This window comes from Triticum aestivum, chromosome 5B (assembly GCF_018294505.1).
Source record: "Triticum aestivum cultivar Chinese Spring chromosome 5B, IWGSC CS RefSeq v2.1, whole genome shotgun sequence".
NCBI classification, from domain to species: domain Eukaryota; kingdom Viridiplantae; phylum Streptophyta; class Magnoliopsida; order Poales; family Poaceae; genus Triticum; species Triticum aestivum.
The window spans coordinates 324,234,467-324,257,860 of record NC_057807.1 but is presented as its reverse complement, the minus strand read 5'-3'; the positions used below and the strand labels follow the sequence as shown (position 1 = coordinate 324,257,860).

General features: G+C 43.5%; 1 protein-coding gene and 1 long non-coding RNA gene across 5 annotated transcripts; one reads left to right on the top strand and one right to left on the bottom strand.

The window, feature by feature from the left end:
* Positions 1-172: 172 nt before the first annotated feature.
* Positions 173-2,031, bottom strand: LOC123111645 (uncharacterized). Its single transcript, XM_044532472.1, has one exon. The coding sequence runs from the start codon at positions 1,890-1,892 to the stop codon at positions 414-416; it is 1,479 nt and encodes a 492-aa protein (XP_044388407.1). The 5' UTR covers positions 1,893-2,031; the 3' UTR covers positions 173-413.
* A 3,204-nt stretch (positions 2,032-5,235) lies between these two features.
* On the top strand, positions 5,236-10,608 carry LOC123111644 (uncharacterized). 4 transcript variants are annotated; one of them, XR_006454609.1, is made up of 7 exons: positions 5,236-5,670; positions 6,102-6,363; positions 6,452-6,554; positions 7,107-7,255; positions 8,400-8,543; positions 8,772-9,901; positions 10,312-10,608. It is a non-coding gene; the product is annotated as an uncharacterized lncRNA (long non-coding RNA). The 4 variants fall into 4 exon arrangements; XR_006454607.1 differs by having other exon boundaries at positions 7,107-7,259; XR_006454608.1 differs by having other exon boundaries at positions 7,107-7,259; positions 8,322-8,543.
* The last annotated feature ends 12,786 nt before the right edge of the window (positions 10,609-23,394 follow it).

The window sequence follows — 23,394 nt, the reverse complement described above, 5'->3', positions numbered from 1 at the left end:
TGTAGATATGAAAAGTGATGAACAGAATTTAAATGTACCATGGTCTATTTTGTAGAGACCAACCTAAGCAACCTTGAATGTACTAACAAAAATGGAAGGTGGAAATACCATGCAAGGGCATGGGCTGAATGGTCAGATTGAATAGTTTGTTCTTTTAACAGGAAATGTCAAGTTCATTAAAAAACTAACAGTATGAAGCAATAAGTCCATAACATGCTTGGGAACCGTTCAAATCATGATGGCATAAAGGCACATGAACAACAGCCACCAATTATCCCCACCATTGCAGAAACTACTACAAATAACTCCTACAAAGCAGCAAATGACTAACGAGCTTACCATACCTACATCATATGTTTGGTGTATGATATCTACTTTCCTCGGAAATTTGTGATAAGATTTGGGCTACCCATCTACTGAGTACTGACAACCACCTGTTGAATCTGATCAGCAACAATCCTTGCCACAACCTCTGGCAAAAACCTCTCAACCATGTCTTCCCTTGCCTTCCTCCCTTTTCTCCTTGCCTCCTCCTGATCACCAAAGACGCGCCTCATCAAAGCTCTCAGATGATCAACTGATGGCTCAGCGCAGAAATGACCCTTGAATGGCCCTTCTGTGACCTCAGTCAGCCTGTCCACTTCCAGTGGGTATCCATTCTCTTGAGTCAGGTACTCCGTTGGGCCTGACCAATTCGTCACAATCACTGGCAGTTCCATGGCCATGGCTTCGACCACCGGCCTGCCCCACCCCTCGCCACGGGAAGGTAGTACAAATGCATCTGCAGCCCTGTACAACCTTGGAAGGTCAGACTGTGGGACATGCTCATCAACCACCCGGACTTGTGCCCATCCTAGCACTGGCTCCTCAATGCTGGAGTTGTTCACAAATCTGTGGATTTTCCCTCCAAAATCTGTGTCAGAGTGGTAGGCATTGGTCAGTAGGTAGAGTACAACATCATCAGCTCCAGAGAACTCCTGCAGGAAGGCTGTCAGAAGCACATCCCAGCCCTTCCTCTGCTCCCATTTGAACATGCTAAGAAACACAAAACCTTTGCCTTTGGAGCTATCAGTATTCTGTGTAGAATCATCAGACGCCATGACAGAGAAACCAATCGGAAGAGGAAAGGCGGCGTGCTTGGCCGGATCAAAGAACGTGACATCGACGGCCTGCACTACCTTGACGACCTTGGAGGGATGGACCCCGCTCTTCACGAATGTGGAGACGTGGAAATCTGTCGGTACCCAGACAGCATCCATCTGGTTACAGCGTCTGACATGCTCCGGCGAGACACGGTCAGTCTCGAACATCGTCCGGCCAATGACGAACGCCGGCTCGTCGTACCCAGTAGGCGGGCAAGGCAGAGACTCGTACATCGGCGGGTACCACGCGCCAGGCTCGCTGTGGCACACAACGACGGCCCGAGAGAGCTCACACTGCGCAGTGGCGAGCCTGTACGCCAAGTTCTTGGACTGCTCGGGCAAGCCCTGCCAGAACTCCGGCGACTCGAGGTCGCCGTGGTGCGCGATTGAGAGAGTGAAGTTCGCACCGACGCCGGCAGTGACATTCTCGTCAAGCGAGGCGACGTAGGACCAGGCCTCGGAGCAGTAGCCGCCGCCGGAGGCGAAAGGGGCCATCCATAGAACACATGGTGGGCGTCCCGCGTCCGACGAGGTATCGGCCGTGGGGACTGGCTCCGGCGGGCTGAGAAGGGAAGACCTCGTTCTGAGGAGCAGATGAACGAGGCGTGGCAGCGGGTTGCTGGAGGTGGCGAAGAGCACGGCGAGGACGAGGGCGAGGAGGGACGGCGCCGTGAGGAGGAGAAGGAGGTGGCGCTTGGCTCTGGGTTTGGGTGCTGGAGGGAGAGCCTGCGCCGGAGGTGAGCCTGGCATGGTAGCCGAGACGGCGGTATGGCACGAGGCCGGCTGCGTCGTGGCTGACCGACGGAGAGCTCAGTCGTCGGCGAGGCAGATCGGCAGGCAGGGGATCCGGATGTTGGTAGCTCAGTGAGAGCATCTCTAACCCTTCCCTCGGAATTTTTATTGAAAACCAATAACTCCCGAACGTTCGGATTTTGAGCATTTCATCCCCAATGATTTTACATGCCAACTTGTTGACAAAAGATGGCAACTTTGTCCTTTTTCATTTTTGTCAGAAAATTACCATATTTTCCTAATCTCACGCAAACTAAATTTGTCATCTAAACCCGTTCGGGTTGCCATGCTTAACTCCCGAACATTCGGGAGTTATCATTACCGTTTTTATTTAACTCGTATATTTCATTAAAAAGTTATTTGAGGGGAATATTTTAGGGATTAAGCGTCATCTAGCAGGTCTCCCTTATTTTTTATGGTAATACGTCGTCACGGAGTTTTATATTTCATGCTCAAATATGGATGCATCGTTTGCCAAAACATCGACAAAAAAATCTGAAGGCTCCGATTGCCAAACAATGGATCGATCACACTGCGCCTTGCTAGCTAAAACGCCTGTCGCCATATTGGCCTCTCTAGGACAATGATTAAAAGTAATAGAAGAACAATTTCGACTAAGGAAAGAACATTCTTCATAGATGGTCGTTGCCTGTCCTAGCGAGCATTACGTCGATCACCTCCATACAATCAGCCTCAAGAAATCACGTTATGGCAGCCAATGGTGCACGCCAAAATCAGGCCATCCTTCAAAGCTCGAGTCTCCGCAGTAGCCGCGTCTTCTACCCATTGCAGATCACTTACAATCTTATAAAGTTTATTACTTCCATAAATATGTTTTCCCCCTAAAACCTTCCTCCAGCCACGGCCATTCTCATGAAAAATAAGGTTGAGCCCCACTGCTTCCAGCCCGCCTCAGCTTTTTGGCCAAACCCCGCCGACCGTCCACTGACCAATGATCGTCAGAATGGAAAAGCCCACCCCTGCCACACCCCTGGCCACCCTCGCCAGCGCCAAAGATCCATCGTCGGCCATGAAATTGACGACTCAAAGGCCGAAATGGTGGTGCTATCGAGAGCTCTCGATCGCAGAAGTGGGCCCCATATTGTGTAGGAGCCATGTAAGGTGGGCACCTCAAGAAGGCGCCTACACCCTATGGGGCCCGCAGGGGTGAAGTCTTGGCGGTCCAGTTCCGTCATGAAACTTCCAGACATATTTTTGCTTGATTTTTCTCTTGACATTTTTTGTGGTGTTTTCTTGAAATACAAAAACAGGAACTGGCACTGGGCACTAGATTAATATGTTAGTTCAATAAAAAAATATGTCTAAGGTGTATGTAATTGATAATGATGTACCATGAACCAAAATTATATATATATTCGAGACATATCACGGACTCACAACGCGATATAGTTCAAGTCTAAGATTTGCCCTTTTGAAGATGGATAGATACACTCTGCACCCATCCGGTATTATGGTGTCCAACATAGTCACGCCAGACATAGTGACTAAGGTGTTACTTACGGGGATACCAGAATACGAAAATGAGAACAAAGTACAAATCGGTAACGAGGATAACTAGGCATAATGATCAAGGTATTGATCACGGGGATGCCATAAAAATCTCCCCTAGAGTTTTGTAACGTATTGCGACGGAAAGGGGATTGTATAAAATAACACAAGGTTCGCTCGGTAATGATCTTTGTTGATATGTGAAAATTATTATGGGTGTCTACATCCTGCTAATAATTATTGACTAGATGGTATCCCAAACATGTCCACTTATTCTCGAACTTGCAGGTCACATGCTCAAGGACTAGTGGTATGTAGAAGTACTATGAGATTAGGAGAATGAGAGAAAAGGGCTTCTAAAGTGTTACAGATCATCTCAAAAAGTGTTCATGGAGGTCCCCAAGAATGTAACGGTAATACCCGTGAGCGTCCTGAAAGATCCCCGTATGTTCAGAAAGGTGATGTAAGCTTCCCGAACAATACAGAAGGTTCCTAGGGGGGCTCCCTATTGCCATGGGGGCAAGGCGGCAGCTACCTTATTTATTTGGGAGTAGGCAAATCAAAAGGGAGTCCTAGTTGGACTAGGATTGTCCCGTGTAAGGAGGAGGGACTCCTACAAGGATCGGTCGACCCAAGCCTCCTAGCCACCTATATATCGGTGGACAGGGGCGCACTAGGAGACACACCAAAGCCTCCCACGGCTGCCCTCTTGCTTCTGTGCCCCTCTATTTTTGGTTTAGATCTAGTCTAGATCGGATCGCTACTGGGCTAATTCTCCTTCTATTTCGTCCATCGATTATTCGTGTTGGTTCCACAAAATGTTACGATATTGCTAGTTCGGTACGCGTGGATACCTCAGAAGTGTCATCTCCTTCAACACAAGATCAGTTGGATTCTGGAGAAATTTCTCGCGGCTGAGAGTATAACCAAGCTATGGGAATCGGTGAGCATCACCAACTATTTTTTTTGTCTTCTGTTGTGCTGATTGTTGATGAGACCATCATTACCTGTAAAACTCCATAGTGATCATGGGCATGTTCATGCGCTAAGATTTTGCTGCGTAGCACATTCCCCTTCATAACGTCCATGGACAACGCTGGCCTGCCCCCGCTCGAGGAACCACACACCTCATATTCAAAACCTCATTTTTATAGAAACACATAGACGTGTCACAAGGCATCGTTGTGACGAGGTGACAAAATCCGAATTCGTAGGGTCGCCCGGGTTACGAAAAGATGAGTGCGGGAAAACGACGGCATATCGGATCGCCCTAAGACGACGGCCTCAAGGTAGACCAGACCGCAAAACCTGCAGTACGAACAATCATCGACGAGTAGAAAATACTCTTTGAAATATTATTAATTTGCACAATGTGAATAACTAGAACAATTGCACCTGGTGATTTATCCGACAATGTCCAAACTGATGGCGGGTAAGGTGATTATGGACACGGGATGTCCTGGATGGAGTATCTCGAAACTGCGTCGGGTCGACAAGTGTACAACACGGCCGATCTAGATGTGTGGCCGCTTGAGTCCATATCCAGAGATAAGAATAGAAGCTTTCTTTCCGGCTCCTCAGCGATTTGGGGTTCCTGACCGTTGGATTGGGCTGCTTGATGCAATCTGGGCCGTCGGATCGACCCCTGGAACGACCTCGTCCGTCGGATAAAAAAAAGTTACTGCTGGAATGAATAGTTTCACCTCGACCGTGCCACCGCGCGTAAATAGCCTGCCCCGCCGGGGGCATTTTCGTCATTTCACCTAGAGGCGTATAAAAGCTGATGGCTTGCGTGGAGATGACCTAGCAGCCTCCTCCTCCTCCCGCACCCGCGCCCTCCCTCCTCCTCTCGCACCCGCGCCTCCCTCTCCTCTTCCACTCTCCCCTAGCGCCGCCGCCCTACTTCCCCGTCGCCGCCCGACCTCCTTCTCCTCTTCCTCTCGCCCCTAGCGCCGCCGCCCCTGCCTCCTTCCCCGCCGCTGCCCGGCCTTGGGGAAAGATTTCGACTGCATCCGGAGAGGGAAAGATTTCGAGGGGGAGGAGAAGGGGAGAGCAGAGAAGCTTGGAGGGCGGCGGGCGGCGGCGATGGACGGCGAGTGGTGGAGGAAGAAGTGGGTGGCGTGGGCGGCGGCGGCGGCCATCTTCGTGGTGCTCATGCTCGTCACGCCCGCCATCCCGCAGGACAAGGACTACCACGACTTCGCCGACCAGCGCGTCCTCTTCCTCGGTAACCGACAAACCAACCCCACCCCCCGCTCCCCGTACCACCATCGCCTCCCCTGAATCTTCGCCCCCAGGCCATGCTCTGCCTCTGCCCAGGGCGGGAGGATTTGGGGGCGCGGCTGCAGATTCTGCTATTTTTAGCCTCTAATTAGATTCGTGGTCTGGCGAGTCCAGCGGACACGATTAAAGCTAGATCGGTGAAATTGGGGAGCGAGTGAGGCGCTGGTTTGGCTGAGTCATGCTCCCTTCCTTAGCATGCTTTTTGGTTACTGGCACACCAAGCAAATGCTTCCGATTGGTCGGCGTGATATCTGCTGCTTTGATTGATTATATCAGCTAAATTGGCTGCTAATGCACTTGCTTGGCCGCTCTGCATACCTGATGAAGGATGCTTACGAATGTATGTGACCAGATTCTGCTTTTTTGTTCTCTTAGGTTGGTGATTGATATGATAGAATGAAGTTGCCAAGGGGGATTTGGGGGCAAATGAAGTGTGGATTCAGCTAAAATTAGGCTCTATCCATATGTTGATCTGGTTATCAGTACAGACTACAGAGGGAATGCTTCTGATTTCCAACACTATCTGTTGCTTTGGTTATACTAGCTGTGCATAAAAAATATTATACAAGAATGTGCCACCGGCGATGGGTGCAAACGGCTGTAAATGTGGACGACCACATCTTCATCCCAAGGCAAGGTGTCTCTCCCTCTCACCCGTTCTTCTCCTTGCGCATCTTATCCCCGTCCTCACGCTGCCGCCTCCGTCCCTGTCGCCCCTTCTCTAGAGGCGGCGGCTGGCGCTGGCGTCCACGACCTCACCAAAGCAAGGAAGGAAGGAGGAGCAGGCTCCAGCGTCAGGTGCCTAAGATCGGCACACCTCCTCCCGATGTGAGTTTCAGTTGGAATTATTTTTTGCTGCTGACTGTATGCGTTTGCCGGAATACATCTTTACTTTGTGCGTGTTGTGACAGTGTTAAGCGTAAAATACCATTTATTCACAAGAGATGGATTAATAGGCGAATATATACTTGCAGGCACAACAGATCTTGGAATACTACTGCTAATGAATGTTTAATCTCATCTCATCTCCACAAAGTTGCTTAGTAGATCTTACTTTTTTGAGAATCTTTGGTCTGATGTATATTTGCAGGTTTATCTAGATGAAAAGGGTCTTTAAATATTAGGCTGATGCTTCAACTAAGCACGTCTCCTTTTTAATCTATAGCGGATATCGTCTAAAACTGCTTTCGTACTGACATGTATTTTCATATGGCCGAACAAATCAACTGCTAGAGGTTTTAGAAACTGTTCAACTATGCATTTTTTGATTACATCTTTTTTGTTCACTTTTTTGGACTTTAACTCCCTGTTGTATGTATGTATATTAATTTTCAGTGGATAAATTTCAAGGGTTTTAACCTTTTCCTTTACACTTCCTAGCGACCCAGACCAGCGCCATGGCAACAAGCTTGCCCCCCTACCCCGACCTTGAAGTTGAGCGGCCGATACCACCATGACTTGGCGGCACAGCTGGTGGAACCGGCGTCCATAAGCGAGCATCGTCCAGATGGCCGCCGCGCTTCCGCTCAGTAGGTACTGCTCACTTTATCTCATCTTCTCATCAGCTAAATGAACACATGTGGTTCGTCCGCCTTTTGTTCTCCTGGATCCAAGAACCCTTCCTTCGTCCCAAATCCAGAACGATATTCCTTTTTTATCTGGATTGGGATTTTAATTAGGAAGATTTTTTCTAGGTAGAGGAGTAGAGCCATCGTTTCCAAAGTTAGTAGTGAGGTGTTGCAGATTAGAGCACCATCGGCAGTTTTTTAGCACCATGGCAAGGCAGAGGTGCTCCGTGTGCCCGGCATCTTCAAAAGAATCATCTCATGCAGTATTCCAAAAATGTAGCATTATGCAAAAGTGTGGTTATGAAAATCATATGAGCTGAGATAACACACTAATCAACTTTCTGCATTAGATTACTTAGTTGTGAGCTAGAATCTGAAGAAAAGTGAAGCAAGCTAGATACATAAAAGTTAGGCACTCCCTGCAACTCCAATACCAAATAGGCAGACAGACATCTTGGCATTCGACAGTAGGAGACGATGAGCTTGAGAAGTGAGATGGTTCTGTTGAAGTAACGGTGCGTTTGGGCAGTCTGGCCGTTGATCATTGCGTCCATATGTGGGGTAGGCTGGTCCTGTCTCAGCAGATTAGAGTAATAAATTGATTGTCATTCTCTACTTTGTATTTGTATTTTTTTATGAGATTGATCCAAGAAAGAATGACATGTATGCAATACTCACTAAATTGTAGGGCTGTATAGCAAGGCTTATAGTCTCGAATTATTACTGTAGATTGTCTTATTTTATAAAGTATTTTGTTTAGTGAATATATATTCCAAAATTTCTAACGTACTTTGTCTGTAGAGGAGAAACGACCTGATTGCAGGACACTAAAATATTATTGGCTGTCAAAGCTCCGCGGTCGCTTACACATGTATATTATCCATGTAGTCTGGGTTATCTAGGATCAATTACAACAAGGCAGTTGGATATTTTTTATAATGGTGACATATTTTCTTAATTTAATATACTTCCATCTCACTATGTTGATTTATTCATGCTATTTTGACGAGGATGACATCGATGCCAGTTCATGGCTATGCAAGGCATCAGTGCTTGATGATTCGTCATAGAGTGATGTGTTACTCATTGGCGACTTAATTTGCAGCGGAAGCAGATGCAGTAAACTCTGAAAACTAGATTATGTTTGCTCATATGACACGAACACAATGGGATTTTTTCTGAGGGAGTTGATCATGCTTGCCTTACCCTGAGCTCCAGCTATTCACGCTACTGCCTTAAGTTCAAAAGGGTACACTATTATTTTCAGTTTGTATACCTTTATGTAGTGTTGTAGCTTGGTTTATTTGAAATTTTAGTGTTCATGTTAACAATCACTAAAAATGATACAATTATGGATGTAGGTTTCTATTGAAACAATCACTAAAAATGATAAATATGCAAGTGGTGACAGATTGTTGTTACCATGTGGATCTTAAGTTCCACCATTTCCTAATTTTGCTCTCCTGTCCGCCTCTAGGTTTCTCGGCAAGGCGACGGTGTGCAAACCATGTGCGCCTGCCTAGCTGTATTGCGGCTCGCGGATGCGGCAGATGTGGCACATGAGCAGATGAAAGAGGAATAACTGAAGCCCCAATGCCTCCACACATTCTTGCTCCCTAACAATGGGAGTACTAGGTTGCAAACTCCTTTCCCTTCCCTTATATTTACAATATGATGATGACTATATGATGATAGTCTGGTTATAAAGGTGAAATGCCACCACAATGTTTCAGAGGCTCACATCTGTCAGTACTCATTAGATAGAACTTGTGTTGCAGTTTTTGTTATGTGCTTCTCTAAATTCTCTGTTGTCCATCGTCTATCTCTCCTGCATAGCTAGCCCGGTGCCATGTCAGAAGTTAAACCAAAACTTTTAAGATGCTTGTGTAGCAAAATGCGTTTGGAGAAGCTCATTTATCTTTCAGTTACTCTGTATAAAGTGTAATATTCTATTTGGTTTTGATTACCGGCGATGTCTAATTCTCCAGGCTTCTTAAAAATGATGGCTATGCCCAACCTGCTCATACTAATCAATAATAACATCTCAGTTGTATCCAGTATTTCCCATTCATTGGTTATAACAATTGACTTGTGTGTAGGATTCGTCTCAGTATATATTCTGGGATAAACAATGGTTTGGCGATGCTATTAGTTCATGAAAAGTTCAAGGAGGATTTTTGATATTATTTTATTGTTAACGAGTCATGCCAGTAAGCTTTATGTATTTGTTCGCCGTGGGGAGCAATGGGGCATTGCACACTTACCTATGTACTCTCTCCGTAAAGAAATATAAGAGCGTGTAGATCACTAAAGTAGTGATCTAAATGCTCTTATATTTCTTTACAGAGGGTGTATATTGCTACCTGGTTATGTTGGTCTTTCGTATACAGGCCTTGCTATCATTATGTATGGTCCTTCTTGCCTTATGTGTATTATGAATGGTATTTCAACCTGTGGAATGTACTCCTAATCCTGGTCTATAGAACTGCCTTTCTGAACTTGATGTCTCAGTTGTACTCGAACAAGAGCACACGGAGGGAGCTCTTCTACGCCACCCCGGCAACAGGAACAAGGAAAATCCAGTCCACGGTGCCACCAATGAACAAGGTAAACATGAGTTGTCGGTCACTTATAAATTCCGTACTTCTGTAATGTCGATCTAGGATTCATGTGAGTAAATCTTACTATTCTTTGGGTCGTGTACAAAAATATTGTTCGGGTTTCAGTAGTAGCTGCAGTTCTATTGTTGTGAAAGCCTCATGGTCCATTAGAACACCCATTTTAGATAGAATACTCCAGATCTATTGACTGTGATTTAGTTGTGGCATTGATTTGTATTTGGTCGAATACTCACCTAATGAATCTATTAAACGATCTAAATACCACCGATTCACATATTAGCTTGTGCCACCGTTGATTCTTTACTTATCGTGTTATTCTTATTTTTGAGCTTGCAGGCCTTGCACATTCTATTGCCAAATATATTATACATATCTACTAATCGTTTGTCGTCTCAGGCACAGAGCATGAGGTGTTTGCACCAATTGCTTTCTTCACACCACGGCCATGGCTTTGATCGTCGATGGACGTCACCAATCACCTATTCTAACTCTGGCAAGTACCCGATGATATATGATGCCACTAGCTCTTGTGATGTACCATGTAAACAACAGTGTGATCTCCCTCTTCTTTTGTGAACACGGCCTGGCGCGTCTATCCATCCTTTTGTACTCAATATCTACCTTGTACGAACATTGCATGAATGGACATTGCATCCTTCAATTTACCATGTATGAACATTTGCATCCTTTAAATGTGTTTACTATCGTTCTGGTCGCTATGGAGATGTGTTGTACTATATATCATTCTGGTATCCATCGATGATGTCTTGCCCCTATTACATGTGAATGTTTGTTTGTTATCCTATTTGAATACGTACGCTAAGCCTGACTTCTTACTAACTTGAGCATTACTTGCTTGGCCAGATCGTTGGGACCGGCATCCTCGCGCCAAGGCGCGCTGCCGATCTAGTCGTGTATGGCTGTGGGACGCGTGGGGCGGCAGCAGCCCTGACGGCTGGGAGTCAGTGCCGCAGGAGAGCAGCAAAAGACTGATCCGGGACCTACAAATCCGAGGACAATGTGGAGACGCTGGCGCCTTGTTTTTCCCTTGACGTTATGTGCAAAACCAGCTCAACCTTTAATCAATCAAACCTTGAAAAATGTGCTGCAAATTAGTACAAGTATACTAGTGGTACTAGTACATTAGTATTTGTCTTAGGGCCTGTTTGGTTCCAAATAAGTCACCAACTTATAAGTCGAAAAGTGGAAAAAGTGATTTATTTTGTCAAACAGACCTGACTTATAAGTCACCCCAACTTATAAGTCATAAGTTGCTCCACCCCAACTTAAAACTTATAAGTCACCTCCTTTTGCATGGGTCCTATAACATGCATGATGTGGATTGGTGTGGGAAGGTGTGTCAGGTGACTTATAAGTCAGGTGACAACCAAACAGGCATGACTTATAAGTCATTGGTTTTAAGTCACCTGACTTATAAGTCAGGTGACTTATTGGAACCAAATAGGCTCTTATGCATGTTTGGTCGAAAGTAGTACTACTAGATGACAAGCAAACACTAGCAGAGTAAAGAAAGGGAAAGAGAAGGAAGAGAGCCTCCCTGTTGCTGCCGATCTGGGCGCCTGTCGGCTGGTCTGCCTCTGTCGCACTACGTGGGTAGTACGGGCGCACCTCCTTGGCTGGGCCCGCTGATTAAATTGCCCTTCTTTGTTAATTTCGGGGTTGACCCAGTAGCAAGTCCGCCATCTATGCTGCTATTTACGAGCGCGTTGCGCTAGCCCGGATCCGACATACCACCAGAGAGCCCGGATTCGATCTGATTGCAAACAAATAGCACAACGCGGCAGCGACGATTTTGCAGGAGAGAAGATTTACATGAAATAGATCTGACTGAAAAAATATCACCTGATCATCCCATCGATCCGCGGCGATCACCCAACAGGCTCTCAATGAAAGCATCAATGTCGGTTCAATATCCGGCGTATCTCGTAGTAAGGGTCCTAAGCTAGGCGTCTTGGAGCGATGGTAACATGGACACGGGGTTTTACCCAACTTCGGGCTCTCTTGATGAGATAATACCCTACATGCTGCTTTTGATTGGTATTCATACGGGTGTAGTACAAAGTACATGTATCTACCACGAGATCGTAGAGGCTAAACCCTAGAAGCTAGCCTATGATTATGATTGTTTATTGACTAGCCTGGCCTCGGTTTATGTAAGACACCGGAGGCCTAGGGTTTAGGAGAGTCCTTGTCTTGGGCGCCAAGTCTTGTGGAGTCTTCCTTGTATGTGGCAGGAGCTGTTCGAACTGGCCCATGAGTAAACGGCCCTGGGGGTCCTCGGCCCCATCCAAGAGATCGGGAGATGACGTGGTGAGTACCCCCTAGTCTAGGACACCGTCACCCGTGACAACCACCGTCGAGTGCCTTCGCCCCTTCCGAGGGACGGGTCGTAAGCGCCCCGGCGGTATGACGACAAGCACCCGTATGGTAATGACCGCAGAGTTCCAGTCGACCCAAGAGAGCCTGGGTTCGACACAAGGTCAGTCCTTGTTCAAGGTTTGGTCGACCAAAATAGAGCATACAGAGAAGGGTTGGATAGAGACAGGCCCGGTGGAAGCAGGGTCCACGTTTCCGGCCCTGAGTGTTTCAGAAGGGCCATCGGAGCCGCTGAGATCTCTCACAACTTTAGATTGGCGACTGGCGTCAGTAAGTTCACAGGAGAGTCGAAGCCTGACACTTGGTTGGAAGACTACCGAGTGGCTATGCATATTGGTGGCAGCAGCGATGAGGTGGCCATGAAGCACCTCCCTTTGATGCTTGAAGGTTCTGTCAGGGCTTGGCTGAATTAGTTGGCCCCTGGAAGCATTTTCAGTTGGGATGAGTTGGCCCGAGTGTTTACCAAAACGTTTGAGGGCACCTGCAAGAGACCTGCTGGTTTGTCGGAATTGCAACATTGTGCGCAGAAACAGAATGAGACCTTGAGAGATTATATCCAGAGATGGATCACTCTTCACCACACAGTGGAGCATGTATCGGATCACCAAGCAGTTTGTGCCTTTAAAGAAGGTGTTCGCTACAAAGAGCTCGATCTGAAGTTCGGTCGGACCGGAGACATGACTTTGGCCCAGATGATGGAGATTGCCACTAAGTACGCTAACGGCGAAGAAGAGGGCCGACTTCGGAATGGCAAGAATAGACCAGTCGCCCAGGACAGCGGAGGAGGAAACTCTAGTCGGAAGCAGAAGCGAAAAGCTGAAGCTGCGGGCCCTGCCGAAGCAGCAGTTTTGAACCAAGGGAAGTTCAAAGGGAAGCCCAAGGGGCCTTGGACCCCTAAAAAAGTGAAAGACCAAGCAGGAAATGATGTACTTGATTTGCCGTGTCATATACACACCAAAAAGGATGAAGAGGGGAATCTGATTCTCCCCAAGCATACCACTCGACAGTGTCGACTCCTGATTCAGAGCTTCCGAGAAAGCCAACCCAATGAAAAGGACAAAGAGTTTGATAAGGAGGAAAACAAAGAGGAAGATGGTAGTTACCCCAATGTTAATGCCCCTTGGTGATTTTTGCTGACCTCGAGAGCAAAAGTCGACTGAAAGTTATTAACAGAGAGGTGAACATGGTTGCTCCAGCAACGCCAAGATATTTGAGGTGGTCAAAAACCCCTATTACATTCGACCAGTCTGACCACCCGCTGCACGTTCCTACCCTTGGGCGGCAAGCGTTGGTGGTCGACCCAGTCGTTGGGGGCACCCAACTGACCAAGGTTTTGATGGATGGTGGCAGTGGACTGAATATATTGTATGCTGAGGCCCTCCGGGGGATGGACATTCTGATGTCCAAACTAAGTGAGAGCAACATGAGATTCCATGGTATCTGATGACCCACAAGTATAGGAGATCTATCGTAGTCCTTTCGATAAGTAAGAGTGTCGAAACCAACGAGGAGCAGAAGGAAATGACAAGCGGTTTTCAGTAAGGTATTCTCTGCAAGCACTGAAATTGTAGGTAATAGATAGTTTTGTGATAAGATAATTTGTAACGGGTAACAAGCAATGAAAGTAAATAAAGGGCAGAAAGGTGGCCAAATCCTTTTTGTAGCAAAGGACAAGCCTGGAAAATTTCTTATAATGAGAAAAGATCTCCCGAGGACACATGGGAATTATCGTCGAACTAGTTTTCATCACGCTCATATGATTCGCGTTTGGTACTTTCATAATTTGATATGTGGGTGGACTGGTGCTTGGGTACTGCCCTTACTTGGAGAAGCATCCCACTTATGATTAACCCCTATTGCAAGCGTCCGCAACTACAAAAGAAGTATTAAGGTAAACCTAACCACAACATTAGACATATGGATCCAAATCAGCCCCTTATGAAGCAACGCATAAACTAGGGTTTAAACTTCTGTCACTTTAGCAACCCATCATCTACTTATTACTTCCCAATGCCTTTCTCTAGGCCCAAATAATGGTGAAGTGTCATGTAGTCGACGTTCACATAACACCACTAGAGGAGATACAACATACATCTCATCAAAATATCGAACGAATACCAAATTCACATGACTACTAATAGCAAGACTTCATCCATGTCCTCAGGAACAAACGTAACTACTCACAAAGCATATTCATGTTCATAATCAGAGGAGTATTAATATGCATTAAGGATCTGAACATATGATCTTCCACCAAGTAAACCAATTAGCATCAACTACAAGGAGTAATCAACACTACTAGCAACCCACAAGTACCAATTTATGGTTTTAATACAAGATTGGATACAAGAGATGAACTAGAGTTTTGAGAGGAGATGGTGCTGGTGAAGATGTTGATGGAGATTGACCCCCTCCCGATGAGAGGATCGTTGGTGATGATGATGGTGATGATTTCCCCCTCCCGGAGGGAAGTTTCCCCGGCAGAACAGATTCGCCGGAGCCCTAGATTGGTTCCGCCAAGGTTCCGCCTCGTGGGGGCGGAGTTTCATCCCGTAAGCTTGCTTATGATTTTTTTCCAGGGTAAAAGCCTTCATATAGCAGAAGATGGGCACCGGAGGGCCACCAGGGGGCCCAGGAGACAGGGGGCGCCCAGTAGGGGTGAGCGCGCCCCCACCCTCCTGGCCAGGGTGTGGCCCTCTCTAGTGTTTTATTCGCTCAATAATTCTTATTAATTCCAAAATTGACTTTCGTGGAGTTTCAGGATTTTTGGAGCTATGCATAATAGGTTTCCCATATTTGCTCCTTTTCCAGCCAGAATTCCAGTTGCCTTCCCCCTCTTCATGGTAAACCTTGTAAAATAAGAGAGAATAGCCATAAGTATTGAGACATAATATGTAATAACAACCCATAATGCAATAAATATTGATATAAAAGCATGATGCAAAATGGATGTATCAACTCCCCCAAGCTTAGACCTCGCTTGTCCTCAAGCGGAAGCCGAAATCGAAAAATATGCCCACATGTTTAGAGATAGAGGTGTCGATAAAAATAAAATACAGACATGAGGGCATCATGATCATTCTTATAACAGCAACATATATAGATTTTTGTCATATGATTTCTTATGATCAAGTAACAATCGATTCACAATGTCAAGTATGGTTCATAAACTTCATTGGGAACTAACAAACTATAATCTCAGTCATTGAAACAATTGCAATTTATCATAACATCAGAAAGAGTCGAGAATAGAGCTTTTCAGCAAGTCCACATACTCAACTATCATATAGTCTTCTACAATTGCTAACACTCACGCAATACTTGTGGTTATGGAGTTTCAACCAGACACTGAGAAAGATAAGGGCTTATTGTGTTGCCTCCTGCTACGTATTGAGCTAGCGTTGGTTTTCCCCGAAGAGGAGAGGGTGATGCAGCAAGTGTAGCGTAAGTATTTCCCTCAGTTTTTGAGAACCATGGTATCAATCCAGTAGGAGGCTCCTCAAAAGTCCCACGCGCCTACACAAACAAACTGAGAACTCACAACCAACGCAATAAAGGGGTTGTCAATCCCTTCACGGCCACTCGCGAAAGTGAGATCTGATAAAGATATATGATATTTTTGGTATTTTATAATATAGATGCAAAAAGTAAAGATGCAAATAAAAGTAGATTGAAAGCAAATATGATAAGAGATAGACCCGGGGGCCATAGGTTTCACTAGAGGCTTCTCTCGAGAGCATAAGTATTACGGTGGGTGAACAAATTACTGTCGAGCAATTGATAGAAAAGCGAATAATTATGATGTTATCTAGGCATGATCATGTATATAGGCATCACGTCCATAACAAGTAGACTGACTCCTGCCTGCATCTACTACTATTACTCCACACATCGACCGCTATCCAGCATCCATCTAGAGTATTAAGTTCATAAGAACAGAGCAACGCATTAAGCAACATGACATGATGTAGAGGGATAAACTCATGCAATATGATATAAACCCCATCTTGTTATCCTCGATGGAAAAAATACAATACGTGTCTTGCAACCCTTTCTGTCACTGGGTAAGAACATCACAAGATTGAACCCAAAGCTAAGCACTTCTCCCATGGCAAGAAATATCAATCTAGTAGGCCAAACCAAACCGATAATTCGAAGAGACTTGCAAAGATAACTCAATCATACATGAAAGAATTCAGAGAAGATTCAATTAATATCCATAGATAAATCTGATCATAAACCCACAATTCATCAGATCTCGACAAACACACCGCAAAAAGAGATTACATCGAATAGATCTCCACAAGAGAGGGGGAGAACATTGTATTGAGATCCAAAAAGAGAGAAGAAGCCATCTAGCTAATAACTATGGACCCGTAGGTCTGAGGTAAACTACTCACAACTCATAGGAGGGGCAAGGATGTTGATGTAGAGGCCCTCCGTGGTCGATTCCCCCTCTGGCAGAGTGCCGGCGAAGGCTCCAAGATGGGATCTCGCGGATACAGAAGATTACGGTGATGGAAATTGTGTTTCGTGGTGCCCCTGGATGTTTTCAGGGTCCGTAGGTATATATAGGAGGAAGAAGTACGTCGGTGGACGCCCGAGGGTCCCATGAGACAGGGGGGCGCCCTCCTATCTCGTGGAGGCTCCGGTTGTTTCTTGACTTGCACTCCAAGCTCTCCGGATCTTGTTCGTTTCAAAAATCACGCTCCCGAAGGTTTCATTCCGTTTGGACTCCGTTTGATATTCCTTTTCTTCGAAATACTGAAATAGGCAAAAAACAACAATATGGGATGGGCCTCCGGTTAGTAGGTTAGTCCCAAAAATGATAATAATGTATAAAATAAAGCCCATAAACATCCAAAACAGGTAATATAATAGCATGGAACAATCAAAAATTATAGATACGTTGGAGACGTATCAAGCATCCCCAAGCTTAATTCCTGCTCGTCCTCGAGTAGGTAAATGATAAAAAGAGAATTTTTGATGTGGAATGCTACCTAGCATAATTCTCAATGTAATTTTCTTTAATGTGGCATGAATGTTCAGATTCAAATAATACAAAATAAAAGTTCATATTGGCATAAGAAATAGTAATACTTCAAGCATACTAAGCAAAGTAATCATGTCTTCTCAAAATAACATGGCCAAAGAAAGTTATCCCTACAAAATCATATAGTCTGGCTATTGCTCTATCTTCATCACACAAAGTATTTAATCATGCACAACCCCGATGACGAGCCAAGCAATTGTTTCATACTTTAATAATCTCAAACTCTTTCAACTTTCACGCAATACATGAGCGTGAGCCATGGACATAGCACTATATGTGGAATAGAATGGTGGTTGCGGGGAAGACAAAAAAGGAGAAGATAGTCTCACATCAACTAGGCGTATCAACGGGCTATGGAGATGCCCATTAATAGATATCAATGTGAGTGAGTAGGGATTGCCATGCAACGGATGCACTAGAGCTATAAATATATGAAAGCTCAACAAAAGAAAACTAGTGGGTGTGCATCCAACTTGCTTGCTCACGAAGACCTAGGGCATTTTGAGGAAGCCCATCATTGGAATATACAAGCCAAGTTCTATAATGAAAAATTCCCACTAGTATATGAAAGTGACAACATATGAGACTCTCTGTCATGAAGATCATGGTGCTATTTTGAAGCACAAGTGTGGAAAAAGATATAGTAGCATTGTCCCTTCTCTCTTTTTCTTTCATTCTTTTTTTTCTTCTCTCTTTTTTTTCTTTTTTTTCTTTGGCCTTCTCCTTTTTCTTTTCTTTTCTTTTTGGCCTTTCTCTTTTTTTTTGTAAAGTCCGAAGTCTCATCCCGACTTGTGGGGGAATCATAGTCTTCATCATCCTTTCCTCACTAGGACAATGCTCTAATAATGGAGATCATCACATTTTTATGGATTTACAACTCAAAACTAGAACAAGATATGACTCTATGTGAATGCCTCCGGCGGTATACCGGGATATGCAATGAATCAAGAGCGACATGTATGAAGATTATGATGGTGGCTTTGCCACAAATACGATGTCAACTACATGATCATGCAAAGAGCAATATGACAATGATGAAACGTGTCATAATAAACGGAACGATGGAAAGTTGCATGGCAATATATCTCGGAATGGCTATGGAAATGCCATAATAGGTAGGTATGGTGTATGTTTTGAGGAAGGTATATGGTGAGTGTATGGTACCGGCGAAAGTTGCACGGGACAAGAGAGGCTAGCAATAATGGAAGGGTGAAAGGGTGCGTATAATCCATGGACTCAACATTAGTCAAAAGAACTCAGGTACTTGTTGTAAAAATTTAGAAGTCATCAAAAACCAAAGCACTACGCGCATGCTCCTAGGGGTATAGATTGGTAGGAAAAGACCATCGCTCGTCCCCGACTGCCACTCATAAGGAAGACATTCAATAAATAAAATTGTGCTCCAACTTCATCACAAAGTGGTTCACCATATGTGCATGCTACGGGAATCACAAACTTCAACACAAGCATTCTTTAAATTCATAATCACCCAACTAGCATGACTTTAATATCACTACCTCCATATCTCAAAATAATTATCAAGCATCAAATTGATCATAGCATCCAATTCACTTCCTATGATAGTTTTTATCATACCCAACTTGGATGCTAATCATTCTAGGACCAAATTATAATCATAAAAAATACCATGCTGTTCTAAAAGACTCTCAAAATAATATAAGTGAAGCATGAGAGACTAGCAATTTCTTCAAAATTAATCCACCACCATGCTCTAAAAGATATAAGTGAAGCACTAGAGCAAAAACTATCAAGCTCAAAAGATATAAGTGAAGCACATAGAGTATTCTAGCAAATTCTAATCAAATAGGCTTCTCCCAAAAGGTGTGTTACAGCAAGGATGATTGTGGTAAACTAACAAGCAAAGACCAATATAATACACGACGCTCCAAGCAAAACACATATCATGTGGCGAATAAAAATATAGCTCCAAGTAAAGTTACCAATGAACGAAGACGAAAGAGGGGATGCCTTCCCGGGGCATCCCCAAGCTTAGGCTTTTGGCTATTCTTGAATATCTTGGGGTGCCTTGGGCATCCCCAAGCTTAGGCTCTTGCCACTCTTTATTCCATAGTCCATAAAAGCTTTACCCAAAACTTGAAAACTTCACAACACAAAACTCAACAGGAAATCTTATAAGCTCCGTTAGTGAAAGAAAACAAAACCACCACATAAGGTACTGTAATGAACTCATTATTTATTTATTTTGGTGTTAAACCTACTGTATTCCAACTTCCTTATGGTTTATAAACTAATTTATTAGCCATAGATGCATTGAAATAAGCAAACAACACACGAAAAACAGAATCTGTCAAAAACAGAATAGTCTGTAGCAATCTGTAACTAACGCAAACTTCTGGAACTCTAAAAATACTACCAAAATAGGAAGTACTGGAAATTTGTTTATTGATCAGAAGAAAAAATAATCAATGCAAAATCACGTTTCTGTGATTTATTGAATTTTTTCTCGTAAGCGCAAAGTTTCTGTTTTTGAGCAGAATCAAATCAACCATCATCATAGTGTATCCTATAGGTTCTACTTGGCACAAACACTAAACAAAAGATAAAAACACATCTGAACAGAAAGTAGAAACAAAATTTAACACTAAACAGGAACAAAAACAAAGAACATAAAGAAAATTGGGTTGCCTCCCAACTAGCGCTATCGTTTAACGCCCCTAGCTAGGCATAAAAGCGAAGATAGATCTAACGAGTGCCATCCTTGGCACTTGATTCATAAGTAGCACGCATGATAGATTCATAAGGTAATTTGACTTTCTTTCTTGGAAAGTGCTCCATGCCTTTCTTTAAGGGAAATAGGAATCTAATGTTCCCTTCTTTCATATCGATAATCGCACCAATCGTTCTAAGGAAAGGTCTACCAAGAATAATAGGGCAAGAAAGATTGCAATCTATATCAAGAACGATAAAATCTACGGGCACCAAATTTCTATTTGCAACAATAAGAACATCATTGATCCTTCCCATAGGCTTTTTAATGGTGGAATCTGCAAGGTGCAAATTTAACGAGCAATCATCAAGATCATGGAAATCTAGAATATCACATAAAGTTTTCGGAATTGTGGAAACACTAGCACCCAAATCACACAAAGCAAAACACTCATAATCTTTAATTCTAATCTTTATAGTAGGTTCCCACTCATCATTAAGTTTTCTAGGTATAGAAACTTCCAAATTAAGTTTTTCATCATAAGATTGCATCAAGGCATCAACAATATGTTTGGTAAAAGCTTTGTTTTGACTATAAGCATGAGGAGAATTAACAACGGATTGCAACAAGGAAATACAACCTTTTAAAGAGCAATTATCATAGTCAAATTCCTTGAAATCCGAGATAGTAGGTTCAACATTATTAGAAGTTGAGGATTCTCCAATCTCACTTTTACCAAATTTAGCATTAAGATCTAAAGACTCCAAATTCTTGGAACGCCTTCTAGGCAAAGTTGATTCATCATTAGTCCCATAATCATCAAAATTCATATTGCAAAACATAGATCTAATAGGAGACGCATCAATAACTTTAAGATCCTCATCATTATTTTCACGGAAACTAGAAGAACACGCTTTTATAAAGCTATCTTTCTTAGCACGCAATCTAGCGGTTCTTTCCTTGCACTCGTCAATGGAAATTCTCATCACTTTGAGAGACTCATTGATATCATGCTTAGGAGGAGAAGGTCTAAGTTTAAGAGAATCAACATCAAGCGAAAGTCTATCAACGTTCCTAGCCAAATCATCAACTTTGAGCAATTTTTCTTCAAGCAAAGCATTAAAATTCTTTTGAGAAATCATAAATTCTTTCACACTATTCTCAAAATCAGAGGGCATCTTATTAAAATTACCATAAGAATTATTGTAGGAATTTCCATAATTATTAGAGGAATTACTAGGGAACGGTCTAGCATTAAAATTTCCTCTATAAGCATTGTTTCCAAAACTATTCCTACCAACAAAATTCACATCCATAGATTCATTATTATTCTCAATCAAGGAAGACAAAGGCATATCATTAGGATCAAGAGGAGTATTTTTAGTAGCAAACATCTTCATAAGTTCATCCATCTTTCCACTCAAAACATTGATTTCTTCTATAGCATGCACTTTTTTACTAGAAGATCTTTCGGTGTGCCATTGAGAATAATTAGCCATAATATTATCAAGAAGTTTTGTAGCATCTCCTAACGTGATTTCCATAAAGGTGCCTCCCGCGGCCGAATCTAAGAGATTTCTAGAAGCAAAGTTCAAACCGGCATAAAATTTTTGTATGATCATCCATAAATTCAAACCATGAGTAGGGCAATTGCGAAGCATCAATTTCATTCTTTCCCAAGATTGGGCAACATGCTCATGATCAAGTTGTTTAAAATTCATAATATCGTTCCTAAGAGTGATGATCTTAGCGGGAGGAAAATACTTAGAGATAAAAGCATCTTTGCACTTGTTCCAAGAATCAATACTATTTTTAGGCAAAGACGAAAACCAAACTTTAGCATGATCTCTAAGCGAAAACGGAAATAACTTCAATTTGACAATATTGTTATTCGTATCTTTCTTCTTTTGCATATCACACAAATCAACAAATATAATTTAGATGGGTAGCAGGATCTTCACTAGGAAGGCCGGCGAATTGATCTTTCATAACAAGATTCAGCAAAGCAGCATTGATTTCACAAGACTCAACATCATTAAGAGGAGCAATCGGAGTGCTAAGGAAATCATTATTATTGGTATTCGAGAAATCACACAATTTGGTATTATCTTGCGCCATGGCAACAAGTAATCCAACACACAAGCAAACAGAAAAACGGCAAGCAAAAAGAGAGGAGGAGATTAGGAAAGAGAGGGCGAATAAAACGGCAAGGGTGAAGTGGGGGAGAGGAAAACGAGAGGCAAATGGCAAATAATGTAAATGCGAGGGAGATGGGTTTGTGATAGGTACTTGGTATGTCTTGACTTGAGCGAAGACCTCCCCGGCAACGGCGCCAGAAATCCTTCTTGCTACGTCTTGAGCTAGCGTTGGTTTTCCCCGAAGAGGAGAGGGTGATGCAGCAAGTGTAGCGTAAGTATTTCCCTCAGTTTTTGAGAACCAAGTATCAATCCAGTAGGAGGCTCCTCAAAAGTCCCACGCGCCTACACAAACAAACTGAGAACTCGCAACCAACGCAATAAAGGGGTTGTCAATCCCTTCACGGCCACTTGCGAAAGTGAGATCTGATAGAGATAGTATGATAAGATAAATATATTTTTGGTATTTTATAATATAGATGCAAAAAGTAAAGATGCAAATAAAAGTAGATTGAAAGCAAATATGATAAGAGATAGACCCGGGGGCCATAGGTTTCACTAGAGGCTTCTCTCGAGAGCATAAGTATTACGGTGGGTGAACAAATTACTGTCGAGCAATTGATAGAAAAGCGAATAATTATGACGTTATCTAGGCATGATCATGTATATAGGCATCACGTCCATAACAAGTAGACCGACTCCTGCCTGCATCTACTACTATTACTCCACACATCGACCGCTATCCAGCATGCATCTAGAGTATTAAGTTCATAAGAACAGAGCAACACATTAAGCAAGATGACATGATGTAGAGGGATAAACTCATGCAATATGATATAAACCCCATCTTGTTATCCTCGATGGCAACAATACAATACGTGTCTTGCAACCCTTTCTGTCACTGGGTAAGAACACCGCAAGATTGAACCCAAAGCTAAGCACTTCTCCCATGGCAAGAAAGATCAATCTAGTAGGCCAAACCAAACCGATAATTCGAAGAGACTTGCAAAGATAACTCAATCATACATAAAAGAATTCAGAGAAGATTCAATTAATATCCATAGATAAATCTGATCATAAACCCACAATTCATCGGATCTCGACAAACACACCGCAAAAAGAGATTACATCGAATAGATCTCCACAAGAGAGGGGGAGAACATTGTATTGAGATCCAAAAAGAGAGAAGAAGCCATCTAGCTAAT

Bases quoted from the DNA above. Each gene is read 5' to 3' on its own strand.
- LOC123111645 (XM_044532472.1), bottom strand. From the start codon at position 1,892: ATGCCAGGCTCACCTCCGGCGCAGGCTCTCCCTCCAGCACCCAAACCC.